This window comes from Oncorhynchus nerka, linkage group LG1, assembly GCF_034236695.1.
Source record: "Oncorhynchus nerka isolate Pitt River linkage group LG1, Oner_Uvic_2.0, whole genome shotgun sequence".
NCBI classification, from domain to species: domain Eukaryota; kingdom Metazoa; phylum Chordata; class Actinopteri; order Salmoniformes; family Salmonidae; genus Oncorhynchus; species Oncorhynchus nerka.
The window spans coordinates 12,494,949-12,520,332 of NC_088396.1; the positions used below are offsets into that span (position 1 = coordinate 12,494,949).

The 25,384-nt window shown below is 43.6% G+C and overlaps 1 protein-coding gene across 2 annotated transcripts in view; it reads right to left on the reverse strand.

Moving 5' to 3' along the window:
* LOC115141588 (coiled-coil domain-containing protein 148) overlaps positions 1-25,384 on the reverse strand; it is a 44,906-nt gene that overhangs the window by 7,863 nt on the left and 11,659 nt on the right. For both annotated transcript variants that reach the window (XM_029680639.1, XM_029680723.1), the window contains exon 10: positions 18,045-18,251. In XM_029680639.1, coding sequence (XP_029536499.1) covers positions 18,045-18,251 — 207 coding nt within the window. The remainder of the gene's footprint in view (positions 1-18,044; positions 18,252-25,384) is intronic.

Here is a 25,384-nt window from a genome sequence, read left to right on the forward strand (position 1 = left end):
TCCACCGACAGATGAGACCAGGGCCGTTGTGGAACCGGGAGGGGCTGTAGTTTCCCTCTAGGCAGGTGCCTAGGAGCCTTACTCTGGGCGCACCCCGAACAGGAGGAGACATAGAGCCTCACGTCCTTGGCTAAGGTGGGCCACCAGTATTTCCCCCTAAGACCACGCACTGTCCTCACAATCCCCGGATGACCTGAAAAGGGTAGTGTGTGAGCCCACCGAATCAATTGATCACGGACACCAAGCGGCACGTACCTGAGACCGGTAGCACACTGGTGGCGTCCACCTCCCATACCACCGGAGCCACCAGCCTAGAAGCTGGAAGGATGGGAGAAGGATCGATGGACCGGTCCTCAGTGTCATAGAGACGGGACAGCGCGTCGGCCTTAGTGTTGAGGGAACCTGGTCTATAAGAGACCATAAATCTGAATCGGGTAAAGAACATGGCCCACCTAGCTTGACGAGGATTCAGTCTCCTCGCCGCCCTGATATACTCGAGATTGCGGTGGTCAGTCCAGATGAGGAAAGGGTGCTTAGCCCCCTCAAGCCAGTGTCTCCACACCTTCAGGGCTTTTACCATAGCTAACAACTCCCGGTCCCCCACATTATAGTTCCACTCTGCCGGACCCAGCCTCTTCGAAAAGAAAGCGCAGGGGCGGAGCTTCAGTGGCGTGCCCGAGCGCTGTGACAGCACAGCTCCAACCCCAGCCTCGGACGCATCCACCTCCACTATGAACGCTAACAAGGGGTCCAGATGTGCCAACAAGGGCACGTCAGTAAGCAGCACCTTCAACCGGTTGAAAGCTCGGTCCGCCTCGGCCGACCACCGTAAACGCACCGGCCCCCCCTTCAGCAGTGAGGTAATAGGAGCTGCCACTTGGCCAAAACCCTGGATAAACCTCCGGTAGTAATTGGTAAACCCTAAAAACCGCTGCACCTCCTTTACCGTGGTCGGAGTCGGCCAATTACGCACGGTGTTAACGCGGTCACACACCATCACTACCCCCGAGGTGGAAATGCGATAACCCAGGAAGGAAACGGCTCGTTTGGAGAACACACATTTCTCAGCCTTGACGTATAGGTCATGCTCCAGCAGTCGCCCAAGTACCTTGCGCACCAGGGAGACATGCGCGGCGCGTGTGGCGGAATAGATCAAGATGTCATCTCATCAATGTACACCACCACACCCTGCCCGTGCAGGTCGCTGAGAATCTCATCTACAAAGGATTGAAAGACGGCTGGAGCATTCTTTAACCCATACGGCATGACGAGGTACTCATAGTGGCCTGATGTGGTACTAAACGTGGTTTTCCACTCGTCTCCATCCCGAATACACACCAGATTATACGCGCTCCTGAGGTCCAGTTTCGTGAAAAAACGCGCTCCATGGAATGATTCCACCGCCGTAGCGATGAGAGGTAGCGGATAACTAAAACCCACTGTGATCGAATTTAGACCTCGATAATCAATGCACGGACACAGTCCTCCCTCTTTTTTTTCACAAAAAAGAAACTCGAGGAGACGGGTGACATGGAGGGAATGTACCCCTGTCTCAGAGATTCCGTGATATATGTCTCCATAGCCAACGTCTCCTCCTGTGACAATGGGTACACGTGACTCCTGGGAAGTGCAGCGTTCTCCTGGAGGTTTATCACGCAATCCCTCGTCGATGGGGTGGTAATTTGGTCGCCTTTTTTTTGACAAAAAGCATATTCTGAGGGAATGCGCACAGTGGAAACCTGGTCTGGACTCTCCACCGACGTGGCACCGATGGAAACTACTATACACTCCTCTGACCACCCCTGAAGAGCCCCCTGTCTCCAGGAAATGAGGGGATTGTGAATAGCCAGCCAGGGAACCCCCAACACCACTGGAAACGCAGGTGAATCGATAAGGTAGAAACGGATCCGCTCCCTATGATCCCCCTGCGTTACCATGTCCAGCGGAACCGCGGCCTCCCTGACCAGCCCTGACCCTAACGGTCGGCTATCTAAGGAGTGCACGGGAAGGGTGGGTCTATCGGCACCAACGGAATCCCCAACCTACGGGCGAGTCCGCGATCGATAAAACTCCCTGCTGCGCATGAATCGACTAGCACCTTATGCTGGAGAGAGGGCTGGGAGGTGGAACTGACAGGACAACCTCTGAACGCCCGCGGACAGCTAGCAGGTTGTCCAGCCGGATCGACAAGTCTATGAGCTCGTCGAGGGAGAGTGTGGTGTCCCGACAAGCTATCTCCCTGCGGACGTCCTCCCGGAGGCTGCACCGGTAGTGGTCCATCAGGATCCTGTCATTCCACCCCGCACCAGCGGCCAAGGTCCGGAACTCCAAGGCGAAGTCTTGCACGCTCCTCGTCTCCTGTCTTAGGTGAAACAATCGCTCACCTACCGCTCGGCCCTCAGGAGGGTGGTCGAACACGGCCTGAAAACTGCGGGTGAACTCCGGGTAGTGGTCCCGAGCAGAGTCTGGGCCGTTCCAGACAGTGTTGGCCCATTCCAGGGCTCTACCTGTCAAGCAGGAGACGAGGAGGCTCACACTCTCTTCACCCGAGGGAGTCGGACAAACGGTAGCCAGGTAGAGCTCAAGCTGGAGCAAAATCCCTGGCACCCTGCCGCCGCTCCATCCTACTCCCTTGGGGGCGCGAGACTCAACGCACTGGTACCGGACGCCGCCGGAGGAGGAGTAGGTTGCGTCGTCTGTGGGGGAGCTGGGGTGGATGTCGGGAGACCACTCCTCTCCCATCGCTCCATCCTCTCCATCATCAGGTCCATCGCCGAACCGATCCGATGGAGGACGGCTGTGTGATGGAAGACGCGCTCCTCCATCGATGGAAGAGGGGTGGTCGCTGCTCCTGCTGACTCCATAGATGGTGCGGGCTTCTGTCACGACTTCTAGAAGTAGTGGGTGGAGGAGTCAGGCGCAGAGAGCAGGGTAGTTCGATACGTGGATATTTATTTCCAAACAACAGAGTGTCGGTCAATGCCACACACAAGGGCGCATAAAGACCCAGTCCAAACAAACAGAACGAAACTGTTCGGAAAATAGAATCCACAAAATATACACACACCAATAACAGAAAAACAAGCCCGCACAAAAGCCGGCGGGCCTACCGTGTTTAAATAGCCCAAAACAAAAACAAGACACAGGTGAAACTAATCAGACAACATTAAATGAAACAGAAAAGGGGATCGGTGGCAGCTAGTAGGCCGATAACGACGACCGCCGAGCGCTGCCCGAACAGGAAGAGGCACCATCTTCGGTGGGATTCGTGACAACGACACTCAGATGTGTCCTATTTACCCATTATGATCTCCCTGTTAAAAGATGTGTGTTTTCTGTTGTCCTTTGCTGAAGCTTGAATTATGTGCCCTGTGCGTTTGTCTCCTGAGTGAGTTTGAGACTTAGTGTTTGTTGTTTTTCAAGTGTTACTGTGATCCTTCCATGACTGTTTCTCAGTAATGTATTATGTTTGTCCTTAACCACTGATTCCTTGTCTGTTCCTTCTCTGCACCTGGATCCAACCTCACCATGTCACAAAGCCCGTCCTCCAAAAGCTCCTCTCACCAGCCTCCACTGATACATGAGTACTGGACCAAACTCTCATATGAAACTCTTAGAATATTAAGTAAAGTAAGCATTGTCCAAGCCAAAACGGCCAATAGAGCAGGAGCCTATTTCCTGTTTCTGTAGCTTGATGTAGTACTGGTACACCCCCTGGAAAGGACACTACTCTGTCACAGAATATTATGAATATTATGCTGTTATTAATTACTGAGTTAGACAAAGAATGAGATATTCAAGGATTGCTGCACATTACTGTAAGTTCCTGTAAGAGCCAGAGTGCATAGATGTAGTCTCTCTCTGTCAACATATATTACGTGTTTTGAATTTGATATCTGTGTCGAAACAGCTGTGTAAAGTCTACTGGTGATTCGAACCTACTGTTCAAAAACACAATGTAGTAACTTCCATACATTCCAAAATAATACTTACAAATACACACTCAAAGACAATCTATTTTGTGTTGACTATTTCTCAATCTAGTAGGCTACTCTCACAGATACATTCTCTGTCTGCGTCTATCACAAATGACACTCTATTCCCTCCATAATGCACAACCTTTCACCAGAGCCTACCCATTGGGCACACACTGTTTAAATCAACATGGTTTCCATGTCACTTGAATGAAATTACGTTGAACCAACATGGAATAGACGTTGTTTTGACATCTGTGCCCACTGAGTATGGGCCCTGGTCAAAGTAGGGCGCGCTAATCGCATTTCAATCCGTGACGTCACTCGCTCTGAGACCTTGAAATAGTTGTTCCCCTTGCTCTGCAAGGGCCGCGGCTTTTGTGGAGCGATGGGTAACGATGCTTCGAGGGTGGCTGTTGTCGATGTGTGCAGAGGGTCCCTGGTTCGAGCCCAGGTAGGGGCGAGGAGACGGACGGAAGCTAAACTGTTACATATAGGTAATAGAGTGCCATTTGGGACGCACCCTCCGAATGTGGGTGCGGATGTGAAAAATCACACCAGAGAAAAGCTAGGTTTTTAAAACACACACACAATTGCACCATCAATCAAGCTAGATAAGATAGGTGGGTGCTTAATGTTGGGAACTGGAGAGATGTGAGCAGTGCAAACAGCGTGTGTGTGTGTGTGTTTGTGCAAGTGCCTGTGCCTCTTTGTGTTTATTATGTCCTCTCCTATATTTGAGTATGTAAATATTAAAAACCAAACAGCACAGCGAAGTGGCCATCATAGCTACCTTAAACCAATCTTACTTCATATTCCCCAAGCTCCCGAGAAAAAAAGAAAAACCATGCCACAACTGTGGCTGAACTGATTGGGTATGTCTTGCTTGTTTATTGCTGGTTAGAGAATGCATCTTCGAGAGCGCAATAGGAATAATACACTCATTACATACAGTCTACAGCAATTCATCACTACAATCTAATTTTCTGTGCCTCGCTGCCAAGTACAAACATACTTTTTGTACATGGCAGCCTTAAAAAATGAAGACTAAATCTAGAAATGTCAGAATGATAAAAGCACAGCGGCCTTTTACATCTGCAAAACCTGCCTTCCCCAAAGTGTTTGTTTATATAATTTTAACATAGCTCAGAGTTTTGCCTCTGAGCACTCACTGACAGACTAACCAATGAGAGATCTGCCATTTTCAGGTCTTGCCATAGATTGTCAAGTAGATTTAAGTCCAAACTCAGGAACATTCACTGTCTTCTTGGTAAGACACTCCAGTGTAGATTTGGCCATGTGTTTTAGGTTATTGTCCTCCTGAAAGGTGAATTCATCTCCCAGTGTCTGGTAGAAAGCAGACTGAACCAGGTTTTCCTGATTTGACTGTCAAATTCCATTTGTTTTTTATCCTGAGATAAGGGTATACAAGGGTATTTGGGTTCAAGTATCCATGGCAATGTCCTTACAAGTGATGGTCTTAAAATGGGGGCCAGAGCAATGTACTTTAATGACTTAACCTTTCACGGCTAGGGGTTCCGCTAGCAGAACGTTTCGACAACATCCAGTGAAAATGCAGAGTGTGAAATTCAAAATAAATTAGAAATATTTAACTTTCATACAATCACAAGTGCAATACACCAAAGTACAGCTTAACTTCTTGTTAATCTAGCCACCATGTTAGATTTCAAAAAGGCTTTATGGCGAAAGCCAGGACAGCACCCCATCAAACAAACACATGACAATCATAATTCAACCCGCCAGGCGCAACACAAAACTCAGAAATAACGATATAATTCATGCCTTACCTTTTGAAGAGCTTCTTTTGTTGGCACTCCAATATGTTCTATAAACATCACAAATGGTCCTTTTGTTCGATTAATTTCGTCGTTATCTCCAAAATGTCCATTTATTTGGCGCGTTTGATTCAGTTAAACACCGGTTCCAACTCGCCCGACATGACTACCATTTATCTAATAAATTACCTGTAATCTTGCTCCAAACATTTCAAACAACTTTCGTAATCCAACTTTAGGTATTTTTAAACGTAAATAATCGATAAAATTTAAGACGGAATACACTGTGTTCAATTGCGTCTAAAATGAAAGTGCGAGCTTCAGGTCGCGCGCCCCAATGATGATGATGATAACATTATTTCAACTTCAGCTAATTATTGTGTTTCTGAGCGAGATCCCGCCTTTCTTGGAAATCTGAAAGATTTAACAATTAACTAAACTCTAGTCTGTCGTGTAGTAGGCTCAGTAACACGAGGGCACGATGGGTATAATTAAGGGTAAGTTTACTCAGCAAGCTTAGCACTCCATCACAGCAGACATCATCAGCACATGCATACTCTTCTTCTCCCTAACTGGAATCCAGTTCGCATTGTACATCCATTCTGTATCAGAATAGGTCAATTAAAATACCTGTAGTGCAGCAGAACACAACATTGTCATCCGTTCCATATTCATCTCATAGAAATTTGCCAACTGATTCTCTATGCACCAACATGTATTTCAAATAAAGATAGGTATATTGATGCTACTCTACAGCTATGGAATCTGTAATGCAATAGAAAACATCTGTAGATAATAATTTATATAATATCTGTCCCCCCCCCCCAATGTCAATACTTTAGGGCCACCTTTTGCAGTAATTACATCTGCAAGTCTCTTGAGGTGTGACTCTATAAGCTTGGCACATCTAGCCACAGGGATTTTTGCCCATTCTTCAAGGCAAAACTGCTCCAGCTCCTTCAAGTTGGATGGGATCCGCTGGTGTTCAGCAATCTTTAAGTCATACCACAGATTCTCAATTGGATTGAGGTCTGGCCTTTGACTAGGCCATTCCAAGACATGTAAATGTCTTAAACTACTCGAGTGTTGCTTTAGCAGTATGCTTAGGGACATTGTCCTGCTGGAAGGTGAACCTCCGTCCCAGTCTCAAATCTCTGGAAGACTGAAACAGGTTTCCCTCAAGAATTTCCCTGTATTTAGCGCCGTCCATCATTCCTTCAATTCTGACCAGTTTCCCAGTCCCTGCCGATGGAAAAACATCCCCACAGCATGATGCTGCCATGATGCTGCTGGTGTTCTCGGGGTGATAAGAGGTGTTGTGTATGCGCCAGACATAGCGTTTTCCTTGATGGCCAAAAAGCTACATTTTAGTATCATCTGACCAGAGAACCTTCTTCCATATGTTTGGGGAGTCTCCCACATGCCTTTTGGCAAACACCAAATGTGTTTGCTTAATTTTTTCTTTAAGCAATAGCTTTTTTCTGGCCACTCTTCCGTAAAGCCCAGCTCTGTGGAGTGTACGGCTTAAAGTGGTTCTATGGACAGATACTCCAATCTCTGCTATGGAGCTTTGCAGCTCCTTCAGGGTTCTCTTTGGTCTCTTTGATGCCTCTCTGATTAATGCCCTCCTTGCCTGGTCTGTGAGTTTTGGTGGGCGGCCCTCTCTTGGCAGGTTTGTTGTGGTGCTATTTTCTTTCAATTTTTTTATAATGGATTTAATGGTGCTCCGTGGGATGTTCAAAGTTTCAGATATTTTTTTATAACCCAACCCTGATCTGTACTTCTCCACAACTTTGTCTCTGACCTGTTTAGAGAGCTCATTGGTTGCCATGGTGCCGCTTGCTTGGTGGTGCCCCTTGCTTAGTGGTGTTGCAGACTCTGGGGACTTTCAGAACAGGTGTGTATATATACTGAGATTATGTGACAGATCATGTGACACTTAGATTGCACACAGGTGGACTTTATTTAACTAATTCTGTCACTTCTGAAGATAATTGGTAGCACCAGATCTTATTTTGGGGGGTTGAATACATATACATATGCACACACCACTTTTCAGTTTTTTATTTTTTAGAATTTTTTGAAACATGTTATTTTTTCCCTTTCACTTCACCAATTTAGACTATTTTGTGTATGTCCATTACATGAAATAAAAATAAATTTAAATTACAGGTTGTAATCCAACAAAATAGGAAAAACCCTAAGGGGGATGAATACTTTTGCAAGACACTGTATTTGGTTTTCCCCACTCCCAGAGGAAGTAAGCTCAGCCTAGTTGCCTCCTCCATGCAGCCATCTGTGCTGCCTGAACCACAGGGCAGCTAGGCTAACACACCAGGGCCTGGCGTTGCACAATACACTAGCCTGGCCAGGGGGAAGACATCAGGGGTCAATTTGGCCAAGAAAACATTTACTCTGGGGCTCCTCCCCCTGCACATCATGATAACTCACAGGCGAGTTGCTCAGTGGGTTATCAGTATCACTATACAGCCCACAGTGATAAGCACACAGCCCAGCTCATAATGAGGCCAGCTCCACCACGAGGCCTCCCCCATCACCGCCAGGTTTCCTCCAGGCCTCATCCAGCACCGTCAGGCCTCATACAGCACCACTAGGTCACTCCAGCACCACCAGGCCTCTAGCACCACCAGGTCTCCTCCAGCAGCACCAGGCCTACTCCAACAGGGTAGCTGGACTGGTCTGTGTCTGCCACTTCCAGCACCGGTAGGCCTCCAGCATCACCAGGGCTCCAGCACCACCATCAGGCCTCCTCCAGCACCACCAGGCCTCCTCCAGCACCACCAGGACTTGTCCAGCACCACCATGCCTCACCTCCTCAGGCTTCAAGGTGATAGGGGTAGCAGGGTTAGGGTCAATTCCAATGCTTGATTTCAGTCATGAAGTGGAGAATTGATATGGAATTTAATTAGAATTTTAACAATCTTCAAGTTATGGAGTTGGAATTGAATTGGAATTAGACTGTTTGGACGTTTTGAATAGGAATTTAATTGTAATTGTAAAGACATTTCATCTTTGGAATTGAATTGAATTCAAATTCCATATTTTATATTTCCCAGTTAATGGAATTAATGCACATTGTATCAAACATTTACTGCAGGATTTGTTTTAAATAATTTCAACATGTGTTTCTATATTTCCAGTATAGCTTGCCTGTCTGAACAGTGACCTGATCAATTGGAATTTGTGGAATTGTTGGGAATAATATTGAATTGATTTTGCTTACATTGGAATTTAGAGGAATTTAATTATCTTTGCATTCAAATACTGATCTGGAATTCAATTGAATAACATTTAATTTACAGGGATTTAATTTGGTGGAATTAACCCCAACCCTGAGGGGTAGGTATTCATAATGAAACTTTTACCAACACATCCACTCCAGTCATGATATAGAATACAACATTATTGGAATTTGCATGTGAATCATATTTTAAATAAACCAATATACTTATACTGCACCTGTAACAACACAGCATACCAGGCTGCTGTACCAAAGATTCAAAATACTATGGAATGAAATAAGATGATGAAATTGCAGAAGTGGATTTCATCATGATGAATATAAATATTTTATTTATTTATTTAGAAGACCTGGAAACAGAGACACCAGTTGCAGAAACAAAGCATTTGTATAAGGCTGACAGAATGGCAAGGGGAATCCATCTTGTGCTCTGGTCGTGTCAGGATGATAAAGACCATGAGCACTCAGGAGAGATTTGGTTGGAAGGAGACTTCCATTTGTGCTCTGATCTCAACTCCAGCACAGAAATACAATACGTGACTATAACGGAACTCATATACGGTTGGGAAAGTCTCTGATTAACTTGGCAATATTTTGGATTGAATACAGAAAGATGCCTGCATTCTTTCTACCTCTGCACTGCGTGATTCCTTCTATTGTTATGATCAGAAATACAACCTATTATCAGTACGAGTTCAGTTTTAGGAAAAGGTGAGTTAACTCATAAAAGCTCATAAATATATGTAGCCTCTGGAAAAAAAAGTGAATGAGTAATTTGCTAATCTTAGAAAATATTAGCCCTTTCTGAGACTCACGTAGACAGCACATTTGATGATAAGGCAGTAGGAATACAAGGATATAACATCTATAGAAGAGACAGGAACGTCCACAGGGGAGGTGTTCAGAGCCATGTTCCTGTAAAGCTCAGAGAGGATCTTATGACAAATGAAGTAGACATGTTGCAGGTTCACCTGCCTCATGTGAAGCCTCTTCTTTTAGGCTGCTGATATAGGTCACCAAGTGCAAACTGTCTGGAGAATATGTGTTTGATGTTAGACAAGGTCTCTGATGCTAAATGTGAAATGTGTTTTCTTGGTGACCTGAACATCGACTGGTTATCATTTAGTTGCCCTCTCAAGAGGAAGCTTCTTACTTTCACTAATGCCTGTAGCATGACCCAGGCTATCATTCAACCAACCAGAGTGTCGACCAATAGTGGTTGATCTGTGACACAAGACACATTTATAAGAGATCCAGACTCTTTTGTTGAAGATGTAATGTTTTATTTTATTTGAAGTGTGTTAGTCTAATGTGTATAAGGAGGATAATCCAGACGCAGCACTTGGAGTATTTGTAAAAATGATTCTTGCCAATATTTTTTGTTGTGTGACCATTTTAATTTTTCTTGTTGTAAAGGGCTACATGCACAATACACAAATCGATATAACTGAATAGTTAGCTCGCATCACAGAGCCAAAGAGTAACAATACATTTAGAATGGAAAGAGAGGGAAACATATGGGGAAAAAGAAGCAACTAGGGTTGCTTGTCAGTCTCTCAGCAAGGAGTTACACTCCGTGTCAGAATGGGTAACTAACAATAAACTGTCTTTAAATACTAATACTAATCTAAAACCATAAGCATTGTATTTGATTCAAAGCATCCTCTAAGACCTAAACCTCAACTGGAGTCGTACATAAAGGGTGCGACCACTGAACAAGTTGCTGAAGAAGAAGAAGAAGAAGCTGAACTCCTAGGAGTAACATTGGTGTGGTCAAGTTATCATGGTGAAGTCATATTGACAGAAGTTATTGTGAAGTTGGGGAGAGGTACGTCTGTTACAAAAAAAATATGTTCTGCGTTTTTGTACACAAAGATCAACCGTATTAGTTGTTCAGGCTCTGAACTTGCCCCGTCTTGATTACTGTCAGGTGCAGCATAGAAAGACCTAGCAAAGCTGCAGCTGGCTGAAAACAAAGCAGCACGCCTGGCCCTTAACTACACACACAGAACTAACATCAACAACATGTATAATAGTCTTTCATGGTTGAGGGGAAATTGACTACTTCTCTTCTAGTCTTTTTAAGAAACATTTGTATATTGAAAATGCCTAATCTATTTGTATACACTTCAAACAGACATACATCACCTACCAAACCAGACACGCCATTATGGATTTCTTCACTGTACCCAAACCAAAAACAGATTTCATGTGTCGCTCAGTTACAGTGCCTTCAGAAAGTATTCATACCCCTTGACTTATTTCACATTTTGTTACAACCTGAATTCTAAATGGAGTCATCGTTTTTTCTCTCTCGACCATCTACACACAATACCCTATAATGACAACCTGAAAACGTGTTTTTGGAAATGTTTGCAAATGCATTGAAAATGAAATACAGAAATATCTAATTGACATAACTATTCACACCCCTGACTCAATACTTTGTAGAAGCACCTTTTGCCGCGATTACAGCTGTGAGTCTTTCTGGGTAAGTGCTGCAAATTCTGGACCCTCACAAATCAGCTGGGCTAGACAATCTGGACCCTCTCTTTCTAAAATTATCCGCCGCAATTGTTGCAACCCCTATTACTAGCCTGTTCAACCTCTCGTTCGTATCATCTGAGATCCCTAAAGATTGGAAAGCTGCGGCGGTCATCCCCCTCTTCAAAGGGAGAGACACCCTAGACTCAAACTGTTACAGACCTATATCTATCCTACCCTGCCTTTCTAAAGTCTTCGAAAGCCAAGTTAACAAACAGATCACAGACCATTTCGAATCCCACCATACCTTCTCCACTATGAAATCTGGTTTCCGAACTGGTCACCTCAGCTACGCTCAAGGTCCTAAATGATATCATAACCGCCATCAATAAAAGACAATACTGTGCAGCCGTATTCATTGACCTGGCCAAGGCTTTCGACTCTGTCAATCGCTGCATTCTTATCGGCAGACTAAACAGCCATGGTTTCTCAAATGACTGCCTCGCCTGGTTCACCAGCTACTTCTCAGAAAGTGTTCAGTGTGTCAAATCAGAGGGCCGGTTGTCCGGACCTCTGGCAGTCTCTATGGGGGTGCAACAAGGTTCAATTCTCGGGCCGACTCTTTTCTCTGTATACATCAATGATGTCGCTCTTGCTGCTGGTGATTCTCTGTTCCACCTCTACTCAGACGACACCATTCTGTATACATCTGGCCCTTCTTTGGACACTGTGTTAACACACCTCCAGACGAGCCTCTATGCTATACAACTCTCCTTCTGTGGCCTCCAACTGCTCATAAATGCAAGTAAAACTACGTAAATGCATGCTCTCTCAGAACTACTCTGGACGGTTCTGACTTAGAATACGTGGACAACTACAAATACCTAGGTTTCTGGTTAGACTGTAAACTCTCCTTCAAGACTCACATTAAGCATCTCCAATCCAAAATTAAATCTACAATCGGCTTCCTATTTCACAACAAAGCATCCTTCACTCATGCTGCCAAACATACCCTCGTAAAACTGACTATCCTACCAATCCTTGATTTCAGCGACGTCATTTACAAAATAGACTCCAATACTCTACTCAGCAAATTGGATGCAGTCTATCACAGTGCCATCCGTTTTGTCACCAAAACCCCATACATACCCACCACTGCGACCTGTATGCTCTCGTTGGCTGGCCCTCGCTTCATATTCGTCGCCAAATCCACTGGCTCCAGGTCATCTATAAGTCTTTGCTAGGTAAATCCCTGCCTTATCTCAGCTCACTGGTCACCATAGCAGCACCCACCCGTAGCACGCGCTCCAGAATGTATATTTCACTGGTCACCAGTTCTCTGCTGCCAATGACTGGAACAAATTGCAAAAATCTGGAGACTCACATCTCCCTCACTAACTTTAAGCATCAGCTGTCAGAGCAGCTTACAGATCATTGCAGCTGTAGATAGCACATCTGTAAATAGCCCACCCAACTACCTCATCCCCATATTGTTATTTTTTTGTTGCTCCTTTACACACCATCTATCACTCCAGTGTTAATGCTAAATTGTAATTATTTTGCTACTATGGCCTATTTATTGCCTTACCTCCCTAATCTTACTTTATTTGCATTCACTTTTCTATTGTGTTATTGACTGTACGTTTGTTTATTCCATGTGTAACTCTGTGTTTCTGTCACACTGCTTTGCTTTATCTTGACCAGGTCGCAGTTGTAAATAAGAACTTGTTCTCAACTGGCCTATCTGGTTAAATAAAGGTGAAATAAAAATAAATAAATAAAAAAAAGTCTAAGAAATGTCCAAACCTGGATTGTGCAAACATTACGCAGCTTTATTAAATAGTACCCACAAACAACAGTCTCAACGTCAACAGTTAAGAGGCGACTCCGGGATGCTGGCCTTCTAGGTAGAGTTCCTCTATCCAGTGTCTGTGTTCTTTTGCCCATCTTAATCTTTTATTTTAATTGGCCAGTCTGAGATATGGCTTTTTCCTTGCAACTCTGCCTAGAAGGCCAACATCCCAGAGTCACCTCTTCACTGTTGACGTTGAGACTGGTGTTTTGAGGGTACTATTTAATGAAGCTGCCAGTTAAGGACTTCTGTTTCTCAATCTAGACACTCTGATGTACTTGTCCTCATTCTCAGATGTGCACCGGGGCCTCCGATTCCACTTTTTATTCTGCTTAGAGCCAGTTTGCTCTGTTCTGTGAAGGGAGTAGTACACAGCGTTGTACAAGATCTTAAATTTCTTGGCAATTTCTCGCATGGAATAGCCTTCATTTCTCTGAACAAGAGTAGACTGACTGAGTTTCAGAAGAAAGGCCTTTGTTTCTGGCCATTTTGAGCCTGTAATCGAACCCACAAATGCTGATGCTCCAGATACTGAACTAGTCTAAAGAAGGCCAGTTTCATTGCTTCTTTAATCAGAACAACAGTTTTCAGCTGTGCTAGCATAATTGCAAAAGGGTTTTCTAATGATCAATTAGCCTTTTAAAATTATAAACTTGGATTAGCTAACACAACGTGCCATTGGAACACAGGAGTGATGGTTGCCGATAATGGGCCTCTGTACGCCTATGTAGATATTCCATTACAAATCTGCCGCTTCCAGCTACAATAGTCATTTACAACATTAACAATGTCTACACTGTATTTTTGATCAATTTGATGTAATTTTAAGGGATAAATAATTTACTTTTCTTTAAAAAACAAGGACATTTCTAAGTGACTCCAAACGTTTAAATAGTAGCGTATATATACAGAATTCCACATTTATGTTATGGTGTTCTGCGTGTAGGCCAGTGACACAAAATCTCAATTGAATCCATTTTAAATTCAGGCTGTAACACAACAAAATGTGGAAAAGCCAAGGGGTGTGAATACTTTCTAAGGCACTGTATAGGGCATAGGTCTGTTATTTTCACTGTACGTGGGCAATTTCTCTATGTGGGCCATTTGTGTAATTTAATGTATTGTGTTTAGGGATGTTTTAACTTGCTTTGATTTAATCGCTATGACATGGTCATCTACAGTGCCTTCGGAAAGTATTCAGACCCCTTGACTTTTTCCACATTTTGTTACGTTACAGGCTTATTCTATAATGGATCAAATAAAACAAGGTCCTCAGTGATCTACACACAACACCCCATAATGACAAAACAAAAACTTTTTTTTAGCAAATGTATAAAATAATTAAAACATAAGTATTCAGACCCTTTGCTATGAGACTCAAAATTAAGCTCATGTGCATCCTGTTGCCATTGACCATCCTTGAGATGTTTCTACAACTTGATTGGAGTCCACCTGTGCTAAATTCAATTGATTGGACATGATTTGGAAAGGCACACACATGTCTAGATAAGGTCCCACAGTTCACAGTGTATGTCAGAGCAAAAACCAAGCCATGAGATTGAAGGAATAGTCCGTAGAGCTCAGAGACAGGATTGTGTCGAGGCACAGATCTGGGGAAGGGTACCAAAATATTTCTGCAGCATTGAAGGTCCCCAAGAACACAGTGGCCTCCATCATTCTTAAATGGAAGAAGTTTGGAACCACCAAGACTCTTCCTAGAGCTGGTTGCCTGGCCAAACTGAGCAATCAGGGGAGAAGGGCCTTGGCCAGGGAGGTGACCAGGAACCCGATGGTCACTCTGACAGAGCTCCAGAGTTCATCTGTGGAGATGGGAGACTTTTATTTTCTCCAGAAGGACAACCATCTCTGCAGCACTCCGCCAATCAGGTCTTTATGGTAGAGTGGCCAGACGGAAGACACTCCTCAGTAAAAGGCACATGACAGCCCGCTTGGAGTTTGTCAAAAGGTACCTAAAGACTCTCAGAACATGAGAAACAAGATTATCTGATCTGATGAAACCAATATTGAACTCTTTGGCCTAAATGCCAAGCATCACATCTTGAGGAAACCTGGCACCATCCCTACGGTGAAGCATGGTGGTGGCATACATCATGCTGTGGGGATGTTTTTCAGCGGCAGGGACTGGGAGACTAGTCAGGATTGAGGTAAAGATGAAAGGAGTAAAGTACAAAAAAAGAGCTCCAAAGAGCTCAGGACTTCAGACAGGACAATGACCCAATGCACACAGCCAAGACAACGCAGATGTGGCTTCGAGACAGGTCTCTGAATGTCCTTCAGTGGCCCAGCCAGAGCCCGGATATTAAGCCGATCGAACATCTCTGGAGAGACCTGAAAATAGCTGTGCTCCCCATCCATCCTGACAGAGCTTGAGAGGATCTGCAGGGAACAATGGAAGAAACTCCCTAAATACAGGTGTGCCAAGGGTAAATGTGATATTTCAGGTTTTTTTTGTAATACATTTGTAATACATTTGCGCAAAAAAAAATGTTTTTGCTTTGTCATTATGGGTGGGGTATTGTGTGCAGATTGATGAGGGGGAAAACGATTTAATCAATTATAGAATAAGGCTGTAAACGTAACAAAATGTGGAAAAAGTCTGAATGCTTTCCGAAGGCACTGTATGTATGTTTTTGTTTCTGATGTATGGTGTGGGCCATAGACATGCCAGATCAGGTCATGTTATCTGTGTAAACACATGTACATGACCACAAAGAGTGGGAAGCCACCAACATGAGGTCAGTCCTTACTGTTATCTAATTAGCTGTGGTTAAACAAATCTCCAAACCACTTATAAAAAACATCAGCTATGCTATAGACGGCTAGATAAACAAACAGAACTTGTTCATCAGTTAATTGACAAGAAAACCTTAATAGGATGACACACTGCAAGAGTGGGGGACTTTTTCCATGTACGCAACTTGCTTTTTGAGCGAATTGAACAAACCCTCCAATACAGTTACAACATGTCGGCAAGACAAGGCTGTCCTTATTAGCTTGTTAGCGTTCACAGCCCATCACTAGTGGCATCCCGAACCGAGCATGAGAAGCTAGCTGGCAAGAGGAAATGTCAGTGAGTGAGAGTCTGGTGTACACTACACAATGTTAGCCCCGATTTGGCTGTCCCAGACAAGTTTTTGAGATCGGAGACAAAATCCCTTTGTCGTTGCCTACTCGGGGCATGTGGCCGTCACCGACGCTCGTTTAATGTGAGCGGGACAGAGACTCAATCTGAGGGCTACTGATTTCGTATTTTGGCTGATATACATGGCTGATATTTTAAAACATGTTTGATTTTGTCAAGTTTTTAGAACGGTGATCAGCAATAGCCAATGAGAGTTCTCCAGAGAAGGAGCGGGTGAGATGATGACGCTGTATCCCATCACCCAGAATGTCTACTCTCAAGCAGGAGCGATGACTACCAGTACGCGTTTGTAAAGCCAAAGTGTCAAATCGTTACAGCTCTGAAGTTCACAAGCAATGTTATTCAATTCAAAATATTGGCAAGGAATTTCAACTCTGTATGGCAAGCATGAATGTCTGACTGAAAACTTTTTTGAGCCTGCATTCTAGCTATTTTAATTTAACTAGGCAAGTCAGTTAAGAACAAATTGTTATTTACAATGACGGCCTACCACGACCAAACCCTAACGATGCTGGGCCAATTGTGCGCCACCCTATGGGACTGCCAATCACGGCTGGTTGTGATACAGCCTGGAATCGAACCAGGATCTGTAGTGACGCCTCTAGCACTGAGATCCAGTGCCTTAGACCGCTACGTCACTCGGGAGTCCAAACATTTTCATCACATCATTGTTTTCGCAAGACAGCGTGGTATCAATAATCCTCACGACCAAGTAAAGAATCTTGTGTGACTGTTCAGTGCCAGATCGTTAAGTGTGCGCACCACTACGTTGGCAAGACAAAAAAACAACATGAAAAACAGTATCGGCGATATTAGGATTTGGAAAGTTGTGTAGGCATTAGCTGCCTCCTTAATGGAGGTCTTCTACAGTCAGACAGAGGTGTGTGTCCCAAATGGCAATCTATTCCCTAAGTAGTGCACTGCTTTTGCTGCGGACTCTGGTCAAAATAGTGCACTATATAGACAATAGGATGCCAATTCAGACATAGGATGCCATTTCAGACACAGGATGTAATTTAAGACATAGGATGCCATTTCAGACATAGGATGCCACTTCAAAAACAGGATGTAATTTCAGACATAGGATGCCATTTCAGACATTGGATGTAAATTCAGACATAGGATGCCATTTCAGAAACAGGATGTAATTTCAGACATAGGATGCCATTTCAGACATAGGATGCCATTTCAGACATAGGATGTCATTTCAGAAACAGGATGTAATTTCAGAAAGAGGATGTAATTTCAGATAGGATGCCATTTCAGACATAGGATGCCATTTCAGACACAGGATGTAATTTCAGACATAGGATGCCATTTCAGACATAGGATGCCATTTCAGACATAGGATGTCATTTCAGAAACAGGATGTAATTTCAGAAAGAGGATGTAATTTCAGATAGGATGCCATTTCAGACATAGGATGCCATTTCAGACACAGGATGTAATTTCAGACATAGGATGCCATTTCAGAATTTAGGATGCCATTTCAGTGTACTGCATGTATCTCTACCTTGTCACTGAGGCGGGAGCAGATGTCCTGCTGGTGCTTGCGGTCTGTGTGGAGGGCCAGCTCCTCCCGATGGGTCTGCCTGGCCTCCTCAAGGGTCACCAGGGCTTTAAACATCAGGTCAGCCCGATCCCGCTGCCAACTCTGGGCCACCACATGCATCTGGGTCTGGGTGAAGCGCTGCCAGTCCCAGCGCCGCTCGTGGTCCGTCTGCAAAAAGACACTGTTGCCATGGAGGTACAAATACAACCATAACATAACACAGAACAGGTTTCACTGCAGTGTTTTCTATTCTAGGTTTCAAGAACCTTCATTTTACCAGTCAAATACCCTTGAGGTTAGAAACCTCTTTTGCCACGGGGACCTTTTTTGCCAGGCTTATGTAGCGATATTTCCTGATACAATAGTGCCGTTAGACGGGATGCACAAGTTTGGTCGTAGTGACATATAAGTAATACGTAGCATATAATATGCAACAACATATATAGCATAGCATATACTGTGGGCGACATAGCAACATGCAAACCTGTATTGATACATTAGATCAGACTGTCATGCTAAAGCAGCTACACAGATACTATAGAGTAACACCCGGGTCTTGATATTGGTTTAGATAAGTGGTGTTCAATGGACCTTTTCCTTTCCAGCGTTTTGCATATGGGGCATATATAGCGATTCATCATTGTGGCAGCAATCACACAGAGGCAGCTTCACTTGGCTACCTTATTGGAACAGAGGGAATTCCATTCATCTATGGACTAATAGTGGCTAACTGACGGTGTGACGGCATTAGGCGGCTGACTGTTTTTATTGAACGTGAGCGAGCTGACAGATCTGCCAATGGGACATACGCCGCTGTGCCAGAGGCAGCCTGAGCACAGCTTGTTTATTAACGCATAACTTTACAACTTGAAGAAGATCCATCATCCTTTTCCCTTCTCTGTCTCTCTCTCTCTCTCTGTTTATTTCTCCGACCCTCTTTGGGGAATGTGTGTGTGTGTGTGTATGCACGCCTATGCGTTCATGTGTGTGCATGTACATGTGTGTGTGTGTGTGTGTGCATGCGCTCACATTCTGTAAGGATTCTTAAAGCTGTACAGCAGTATTAATTCAGCTGCTGACTGACAAACCCCTGCAGAGCCTCAGTTATAAGTGTGAGGGCAGAGTGGCCATACAACGATGAAAAAATAGAGACAGATCCCCCAAGCCACTAGAAAACATACATTTAATCCATAAATACCAAGGAACATCATTGGGTAGCTCCATTGAATGGCAATAGCAGACAATTGACCTCTGACCGTGACCACTGGAAACGGAAACATTCACCAGCTATGTCCACTAGGGGTCATAGTGCAGTCTGTTAAACCTCAGCATCCACGGCACTGATAATCCTCATGATTCTAGGTTTGAAATCACCTACCGCATTTGCATATCAAGTGTCTCGGCGTGTCCATTGTTGAGGACAGGGACAGTGACCTGAACGTGCAACTTGAATATCCGTCAGGGTAGAAGTGATTGTTAGAATGGATCATAAGTGCACTGTCCAAGTGTCCAGTGTCACTCACTCAGAAAAGGTGCAGAACAAGGTCGAGGGTCAAACATCTTTGATAGACCAAACATTAGCCAATCCCAATCACACAACATGCCATCCTCCGTTTCAAGTGAAACATTTCTTAGGGCTGAAAAAACAGTCAAAAAGATTGCTGAAAGAGCCCTTTGTCTCAATGGTTCAATTCATGTAGCTGTGCTTTTAGAAACGACTAGGATGAATCAAAAGGCAACGTAATCAAAGCAGCAGGATGGCCCTTTTTCTTTTACAGCTTTGCACTCCTTTCTTCCTGCTTCCTTTCTGAAGTAGGCCTGAAAGAGGTGGCAAACTGTTCACCACATACAGCGCAGGTAAAGTGTGCTACATAGGATACACAACAGATTTTAATATCAAAGCTTTGACTGGGCCGCTGTGGACAGAACATCCACGTTGACCGTTCCATTTGTCTCCAACTGCTCTGCCCTGCTATGATCAAACAATACTCCCTTATCTCTCATCACATTTGCATGAATCGCAAGGGGATGGACAATAGCTTACAATCATCCAAAATAAATCTCCAGAAAATGATTGCATGCAGATGGAATGGGAGAGTAGTTGAACGAAGCTCTATTAACCCTGGTACAACGACTGTCTTCCGCTCGGACATTTTTGGTTGTTGCTAACTAGCTCAACTAGATTTTCAACTGGCTCAATAGTGAGTAGTAGCGGTCATGACTTCTCTCATCCTCATGTTCACAATAGGCCAATTTACAATGGCCGCATACAGTATGTCTGTGGATGAGCTCAGGGAATTATGTTTTCCAACAACATACAGACAAAGGGCAAATGTGCCAACAACACACAGCAGGAATGCAGTAAAAAATGTATGTGATTCATTGTATGTCTAATGGAGCAAAACGAGTATGAGGAACACACTGTTCTAGCACTCCCTGTCTTTATACATTATGAGAGTAAAGCTGCAGTGCCTTGAGAAAGTATTCACACCCCTTGACCATTTTCCACATTTTGTTGTATAACAACCTGAATTCAAATGTAATCAATTGGGATTTTGTGTCATTGTCTTTAGTGGCCTACACACAATGCCCCATAATGTCAAAGTGGACTTTTTTACAATGATAGAGTTTAACATAAAAAGAAAAGATGACCACCTTGTCTCTGTAGGCTATAAAAACAAAGAGAGTCGCACACTCTATGTATAAACTCCCAGTCATTTATTGAGTAAACCACCAACGTTTCGGCATCACTGTGCCTTCTTCAGGGTAATGTCATGAATGCTTGAACCAGGTTACGTAGGCATTTTTGTTTGTTTGTTATAGCTTACAGTTTATTCACAGTTAACTCTAGCACCTCTACACTAAATCATTTTCTCTGGTTGTGCGTCAACTCATGCTTTTTATTACCTCATCTCTGTACCCCACACATACAATTATCTGTAAGGTCCCGCAGTCGAGCAGTGAATTTCAAACACAGACTCAACCCCAAAGACCAGGGAGGTTTTCCAATGCTTCACAAAGAAGGGCACCTATTGGTAGATTTTTAAAAAATCTTTAAAAATACATTTAATATCCCTTCGAGCATGGTGAAGTTATTAATTACACTTTGGAAGGTGTATCAATACGCCCAGTCACGATAAAGGTACAGGCGTCCTTCCTAACTCAGATGCCGAAGAGGAAGGAAACCGCTCAGGGTTTTCACTATGAGGCTAATGGGGACTTTAAAACAGTTACAGAGTTTAATGGCTGTGATTAGGAGAAAACTGAGGATGGATTGACAACATTGTAGTTACACCACAATACTAACCTAAATGACAGAGTGAAAAGAAGGAAGCCTGTACAAAATCTAAATATTACAAAACATGCATCCTGTGTGCAAACTTTATGTCCTGAATAGAGCATCATGTTTGGGGCAAATCCAACACAACACCTCACTGAGTACCACTCTTCATATTTTCTAGAACAGTGTTGGCTGCATAATGTTATATGTATGCCTGTCATCAACAAGGACCGGGGAGTTTTTTTTTAGGATAAAAATAAATGGAATAGAGCTAAGCACAGACAAAATCTGAGAGGAAAACCTGGTTCAGTCTGCTTTCCACCAGACACTGCAAGACAAATTCACCTTTCAGCAGGACAATAACCTAAAACACAAGGCCAAATATACGCTGGAGTTGCTTACCAAGACAACATTGAATGTTCCTGAGGGGCCTAGTTACATTTTTAACTTAAATCAGCTTGAAAATCTATGGAAAGACTTGAAAATGGCTGTCTAGCAATGATCTACAACCAACTTGACAAGTGATTGAAGAATTTTAAAAAAATGAATGAGCAAATATTGTATAATCCAGGTATGCAAAGCTCTTAGAGACTTACCCAGAAAGACTAACAGGTGTAATTAATCTCTGCCAAAGGTGATTCTAACATGTATTAACTCAGGGGTGTGAATACTTACTGTATGTAAATTAGATACTTCTGTATTTCATTTGATTTTTTTAACATTTCCAACCATTTCTAAAAAACTGTTTTCACTTTGTGATTATGGTTTATTGTGACTAGATGGGTGAGAAAAACAATCTATTTAATCTATTTTGAATTCAGGCTGTAACACAACAAAATGTGGAATAAGTCAAGGGGTATGAATACTATCTGAATACTTTTTTTCGAGGTAGAAGTGATTGTTATAATTGATCAAAAGTGCACTGTCCAAGTGTCCAGAGTCAGTCGATCTTTCAGAAGAGAGTGCAGAACAAGGTCAAAGGTCAAACAAAGACCAACCATTAGCCAATCACATTCACAACACCATGCTCCCTTTCAAGTGAAACATTTCTTAAGAGACGAAAAACTGTAAAACTGCAATTATTTCACAAAAGAGACAATTATAGAAAGAACAGAGCCCTTTGTCACAATGGTTCAATTCATGTATCTGTGCTTTTAAAACAACTAAGATGAATCAAAAGGCTACGTAATCAAAGCAGCAGGATGGCCCTTTTTCTTTTACAGCTTTGCACTCCTTTCTTCCTGTTTCCTTTCTGAAGTAGGCCTGAAAGAGGTGGCAAACTGTTCACCACATACAGCGCAGGTAAAGTGTGCTACAGAGGATACACAACAGATTTTAATATCAAAGCTTTGACTGGGCCGCTGTGGACAGAACATCCACGTTGACCGTTCCATTTGTCTCCAACTGCTCTGCCCTGCTATGATCAAACAATACTCCCTTATCTCTCATCACATTTGCATGAATCGCAAGGTGATGGACAATAGCTTACAATCATCCAAAATAAATCTCCAGAAAATGATTGCATGCAGATGGAATGGGAGAGTAGTTGAACGAAGCTCTATTAACCCTGGTACAACGACTGTCTTCCGCTCGGACATTTTTGGTTAACTAGCTCAACTAGATTTTCAACTGGCTCAATAGTGAGTAGTAGCGGTCATGACTTCTCTCATCCTCATGTTCACAATAGGCCAATTTACAATGGCCACATACACTGAGTGTGCAAAACACTCTTCCCATGACATAGACTGACAAGGTGAATCCAGGTGAAAACTATGATCCATTATTGATGTCATTTGTTAAATCCTGTTCAATCAGTGTAGATGAAGGGGAGGAGACAGGTTAAAGAAGGATTTTGAAGCCTTGAGACATGGATTGAGCTGAAATTAAAGATCCCAGAAATGTTCCATATATACAAAAAACATATTTCTCAAAAATGTTGTGCACAAATTTGTTCACATCCCTTAGTGATAATTTCTCCATTGCCATGATAATCCATCCACCTAACAGGTGAGGCATATCAAGAAGCTGATTAAACAGCATGATCATTACACAGGTGAACCTTGTGCACTTTTGTCACACAACCCAATGCCACAGATGTCTCAAGTTTTGAGGGAGCGTGCAATTGGCATGCTGACCGCAGGAATGTTCACCAGAGCTGTTGCCAGAGAAATTAATGTTAATTTCTCTACCATAAGCCACCTCCAGAGCGGTTTGCTGATGTCAATGTTGTGAACAGAGTGCCCCATGGTGGCGGTGGGGTTAAGGTATGGGCAGGAATAAGCTACGGACAACGAACCCAATTGCATTTTATCAATGGCAAGTTGTATGCACAGAGAGACCTTGACGAGATCCTGAGGCCCATTGTCATGCCATTCATCCGTGGCCATCCCCTCATGTTTCAGCATGATAATGCACGGCCCCATGTCGCAAGGATCTGTACACAATTCCTGTCCCAGTTCTTCCATGGCCTGCATACTCACCAGACATGTCACCCATTGAGCATGTTTGGGATGCTCTGGATCAACGTGTACAACCGCGTGTTCCAGTTTCCCGCCAATATCCAGCAACTTCGCACAGCCATTAAAGAGGAGTGGGAAAACATTCCACAGGCAACAATCAACAGCCTGATCAACTCTATGTGAAGGAGATGCGCTGCATGATACAAATGGTGGTCACACCAGATACTCAATGGTTTTCTAATCCACGCACCTACTTTGTTTTAAGGTATATCTGTATTCCCAGTAATGTGAAATCCATAGATTAATGGCCTAATTTATTTATTTCAATTGACTGATTTCCTTATATGAATTGGAACTCAGTCAAATCTTTGAAAATGTTGTGTTGGGTTTATATTTTTGTTCAGCATATGTTTTCCAACAGCATACACATACAGGACAAATGTGCCAAATACATGCAACTGCGATGCAGTAAAACATTTCCATGCTTCACTTTGTGTCTAATAGAGCAAACAGAGTATGAGGAAAACACTGTTCCATCATTCACTGTGTTTCGATATTACGAGAATAAAACTATGTTTGTACTACTCACATTTTGCGTGTATTACGAGAATAAAAGTATGCTGAAATAAATGAGCTATACTGTCTGATGATCTTGTTTTTCCTGTTCATCGTTGAGAAAATGTTTCACCCCTGGACATCCTTCTTCATCAGTTTGAGGTCAACGAGAGTTCGGCAATGCCAAACATTACTTGAGGCAAGAAGCCTGCTTTTTTTCCCGAACAAACTTCACAATAATGAGTTAGGCCATTTTGCTCAAGGGACTGATTACCAATAAGAATTGAGCCAACTTAATTATGACTAATAGCTGTATTAGGTGCAGTCTGCACTCCATTGACTCTGGCTCTGTTTTGTCGGGCCGGAAGAGGAGAAAGGGAGAGCGCAGGAGGAAATGGCTAGATCTATCTCATCACAGCCACTTGAGGCTGAATGTGGCCCTAGGTGTAGCACCCAGATGGAACAGCTCTGAGAACAGGTCTGGGAAAGGAGAGAGAGGAGGGAGAGGGGACGAGGTCCTTGGCGGTTGTCATAGTGACGGGGGAGCGGAGGCAGTGGTGTGAGTGGAGGGCTGAGCTGTGTCCACAGACGGTGGCACGGCACATCCTACAGCCTGCCAAGCACATCAATTACTAGACGAGCACCACGCTGACCACGGAGATGAAGAGGAGAGACAGAGAGTCTCAGAGCTCTGGGAGAGGATGTGTGTCGAGAGGCAGAGAGAGGCAGGTATTCAGTCGATTGCAGATCGTGGATTTTGATTGCATTTGATTGTATACCAGCCAGAGTCACCTTATGGCTGGGTGAGTTTTTTTCTCAATCTGTGCTGTGTGCATTGGACGTGCCCTTGGTATGTGTGTATGTAAAGGGGTGTGATGACAAATCACTTTGCTGGGCTGTGTCCCAAGTGGTACACGCTTAGAAAAAAGGTGCTATCTAGAACCAAAAAGGGTTCTTTGGCTGTCCCCAGAGGAGAACTCCTTGAAAAACCTATTTTGGTTCCAGGT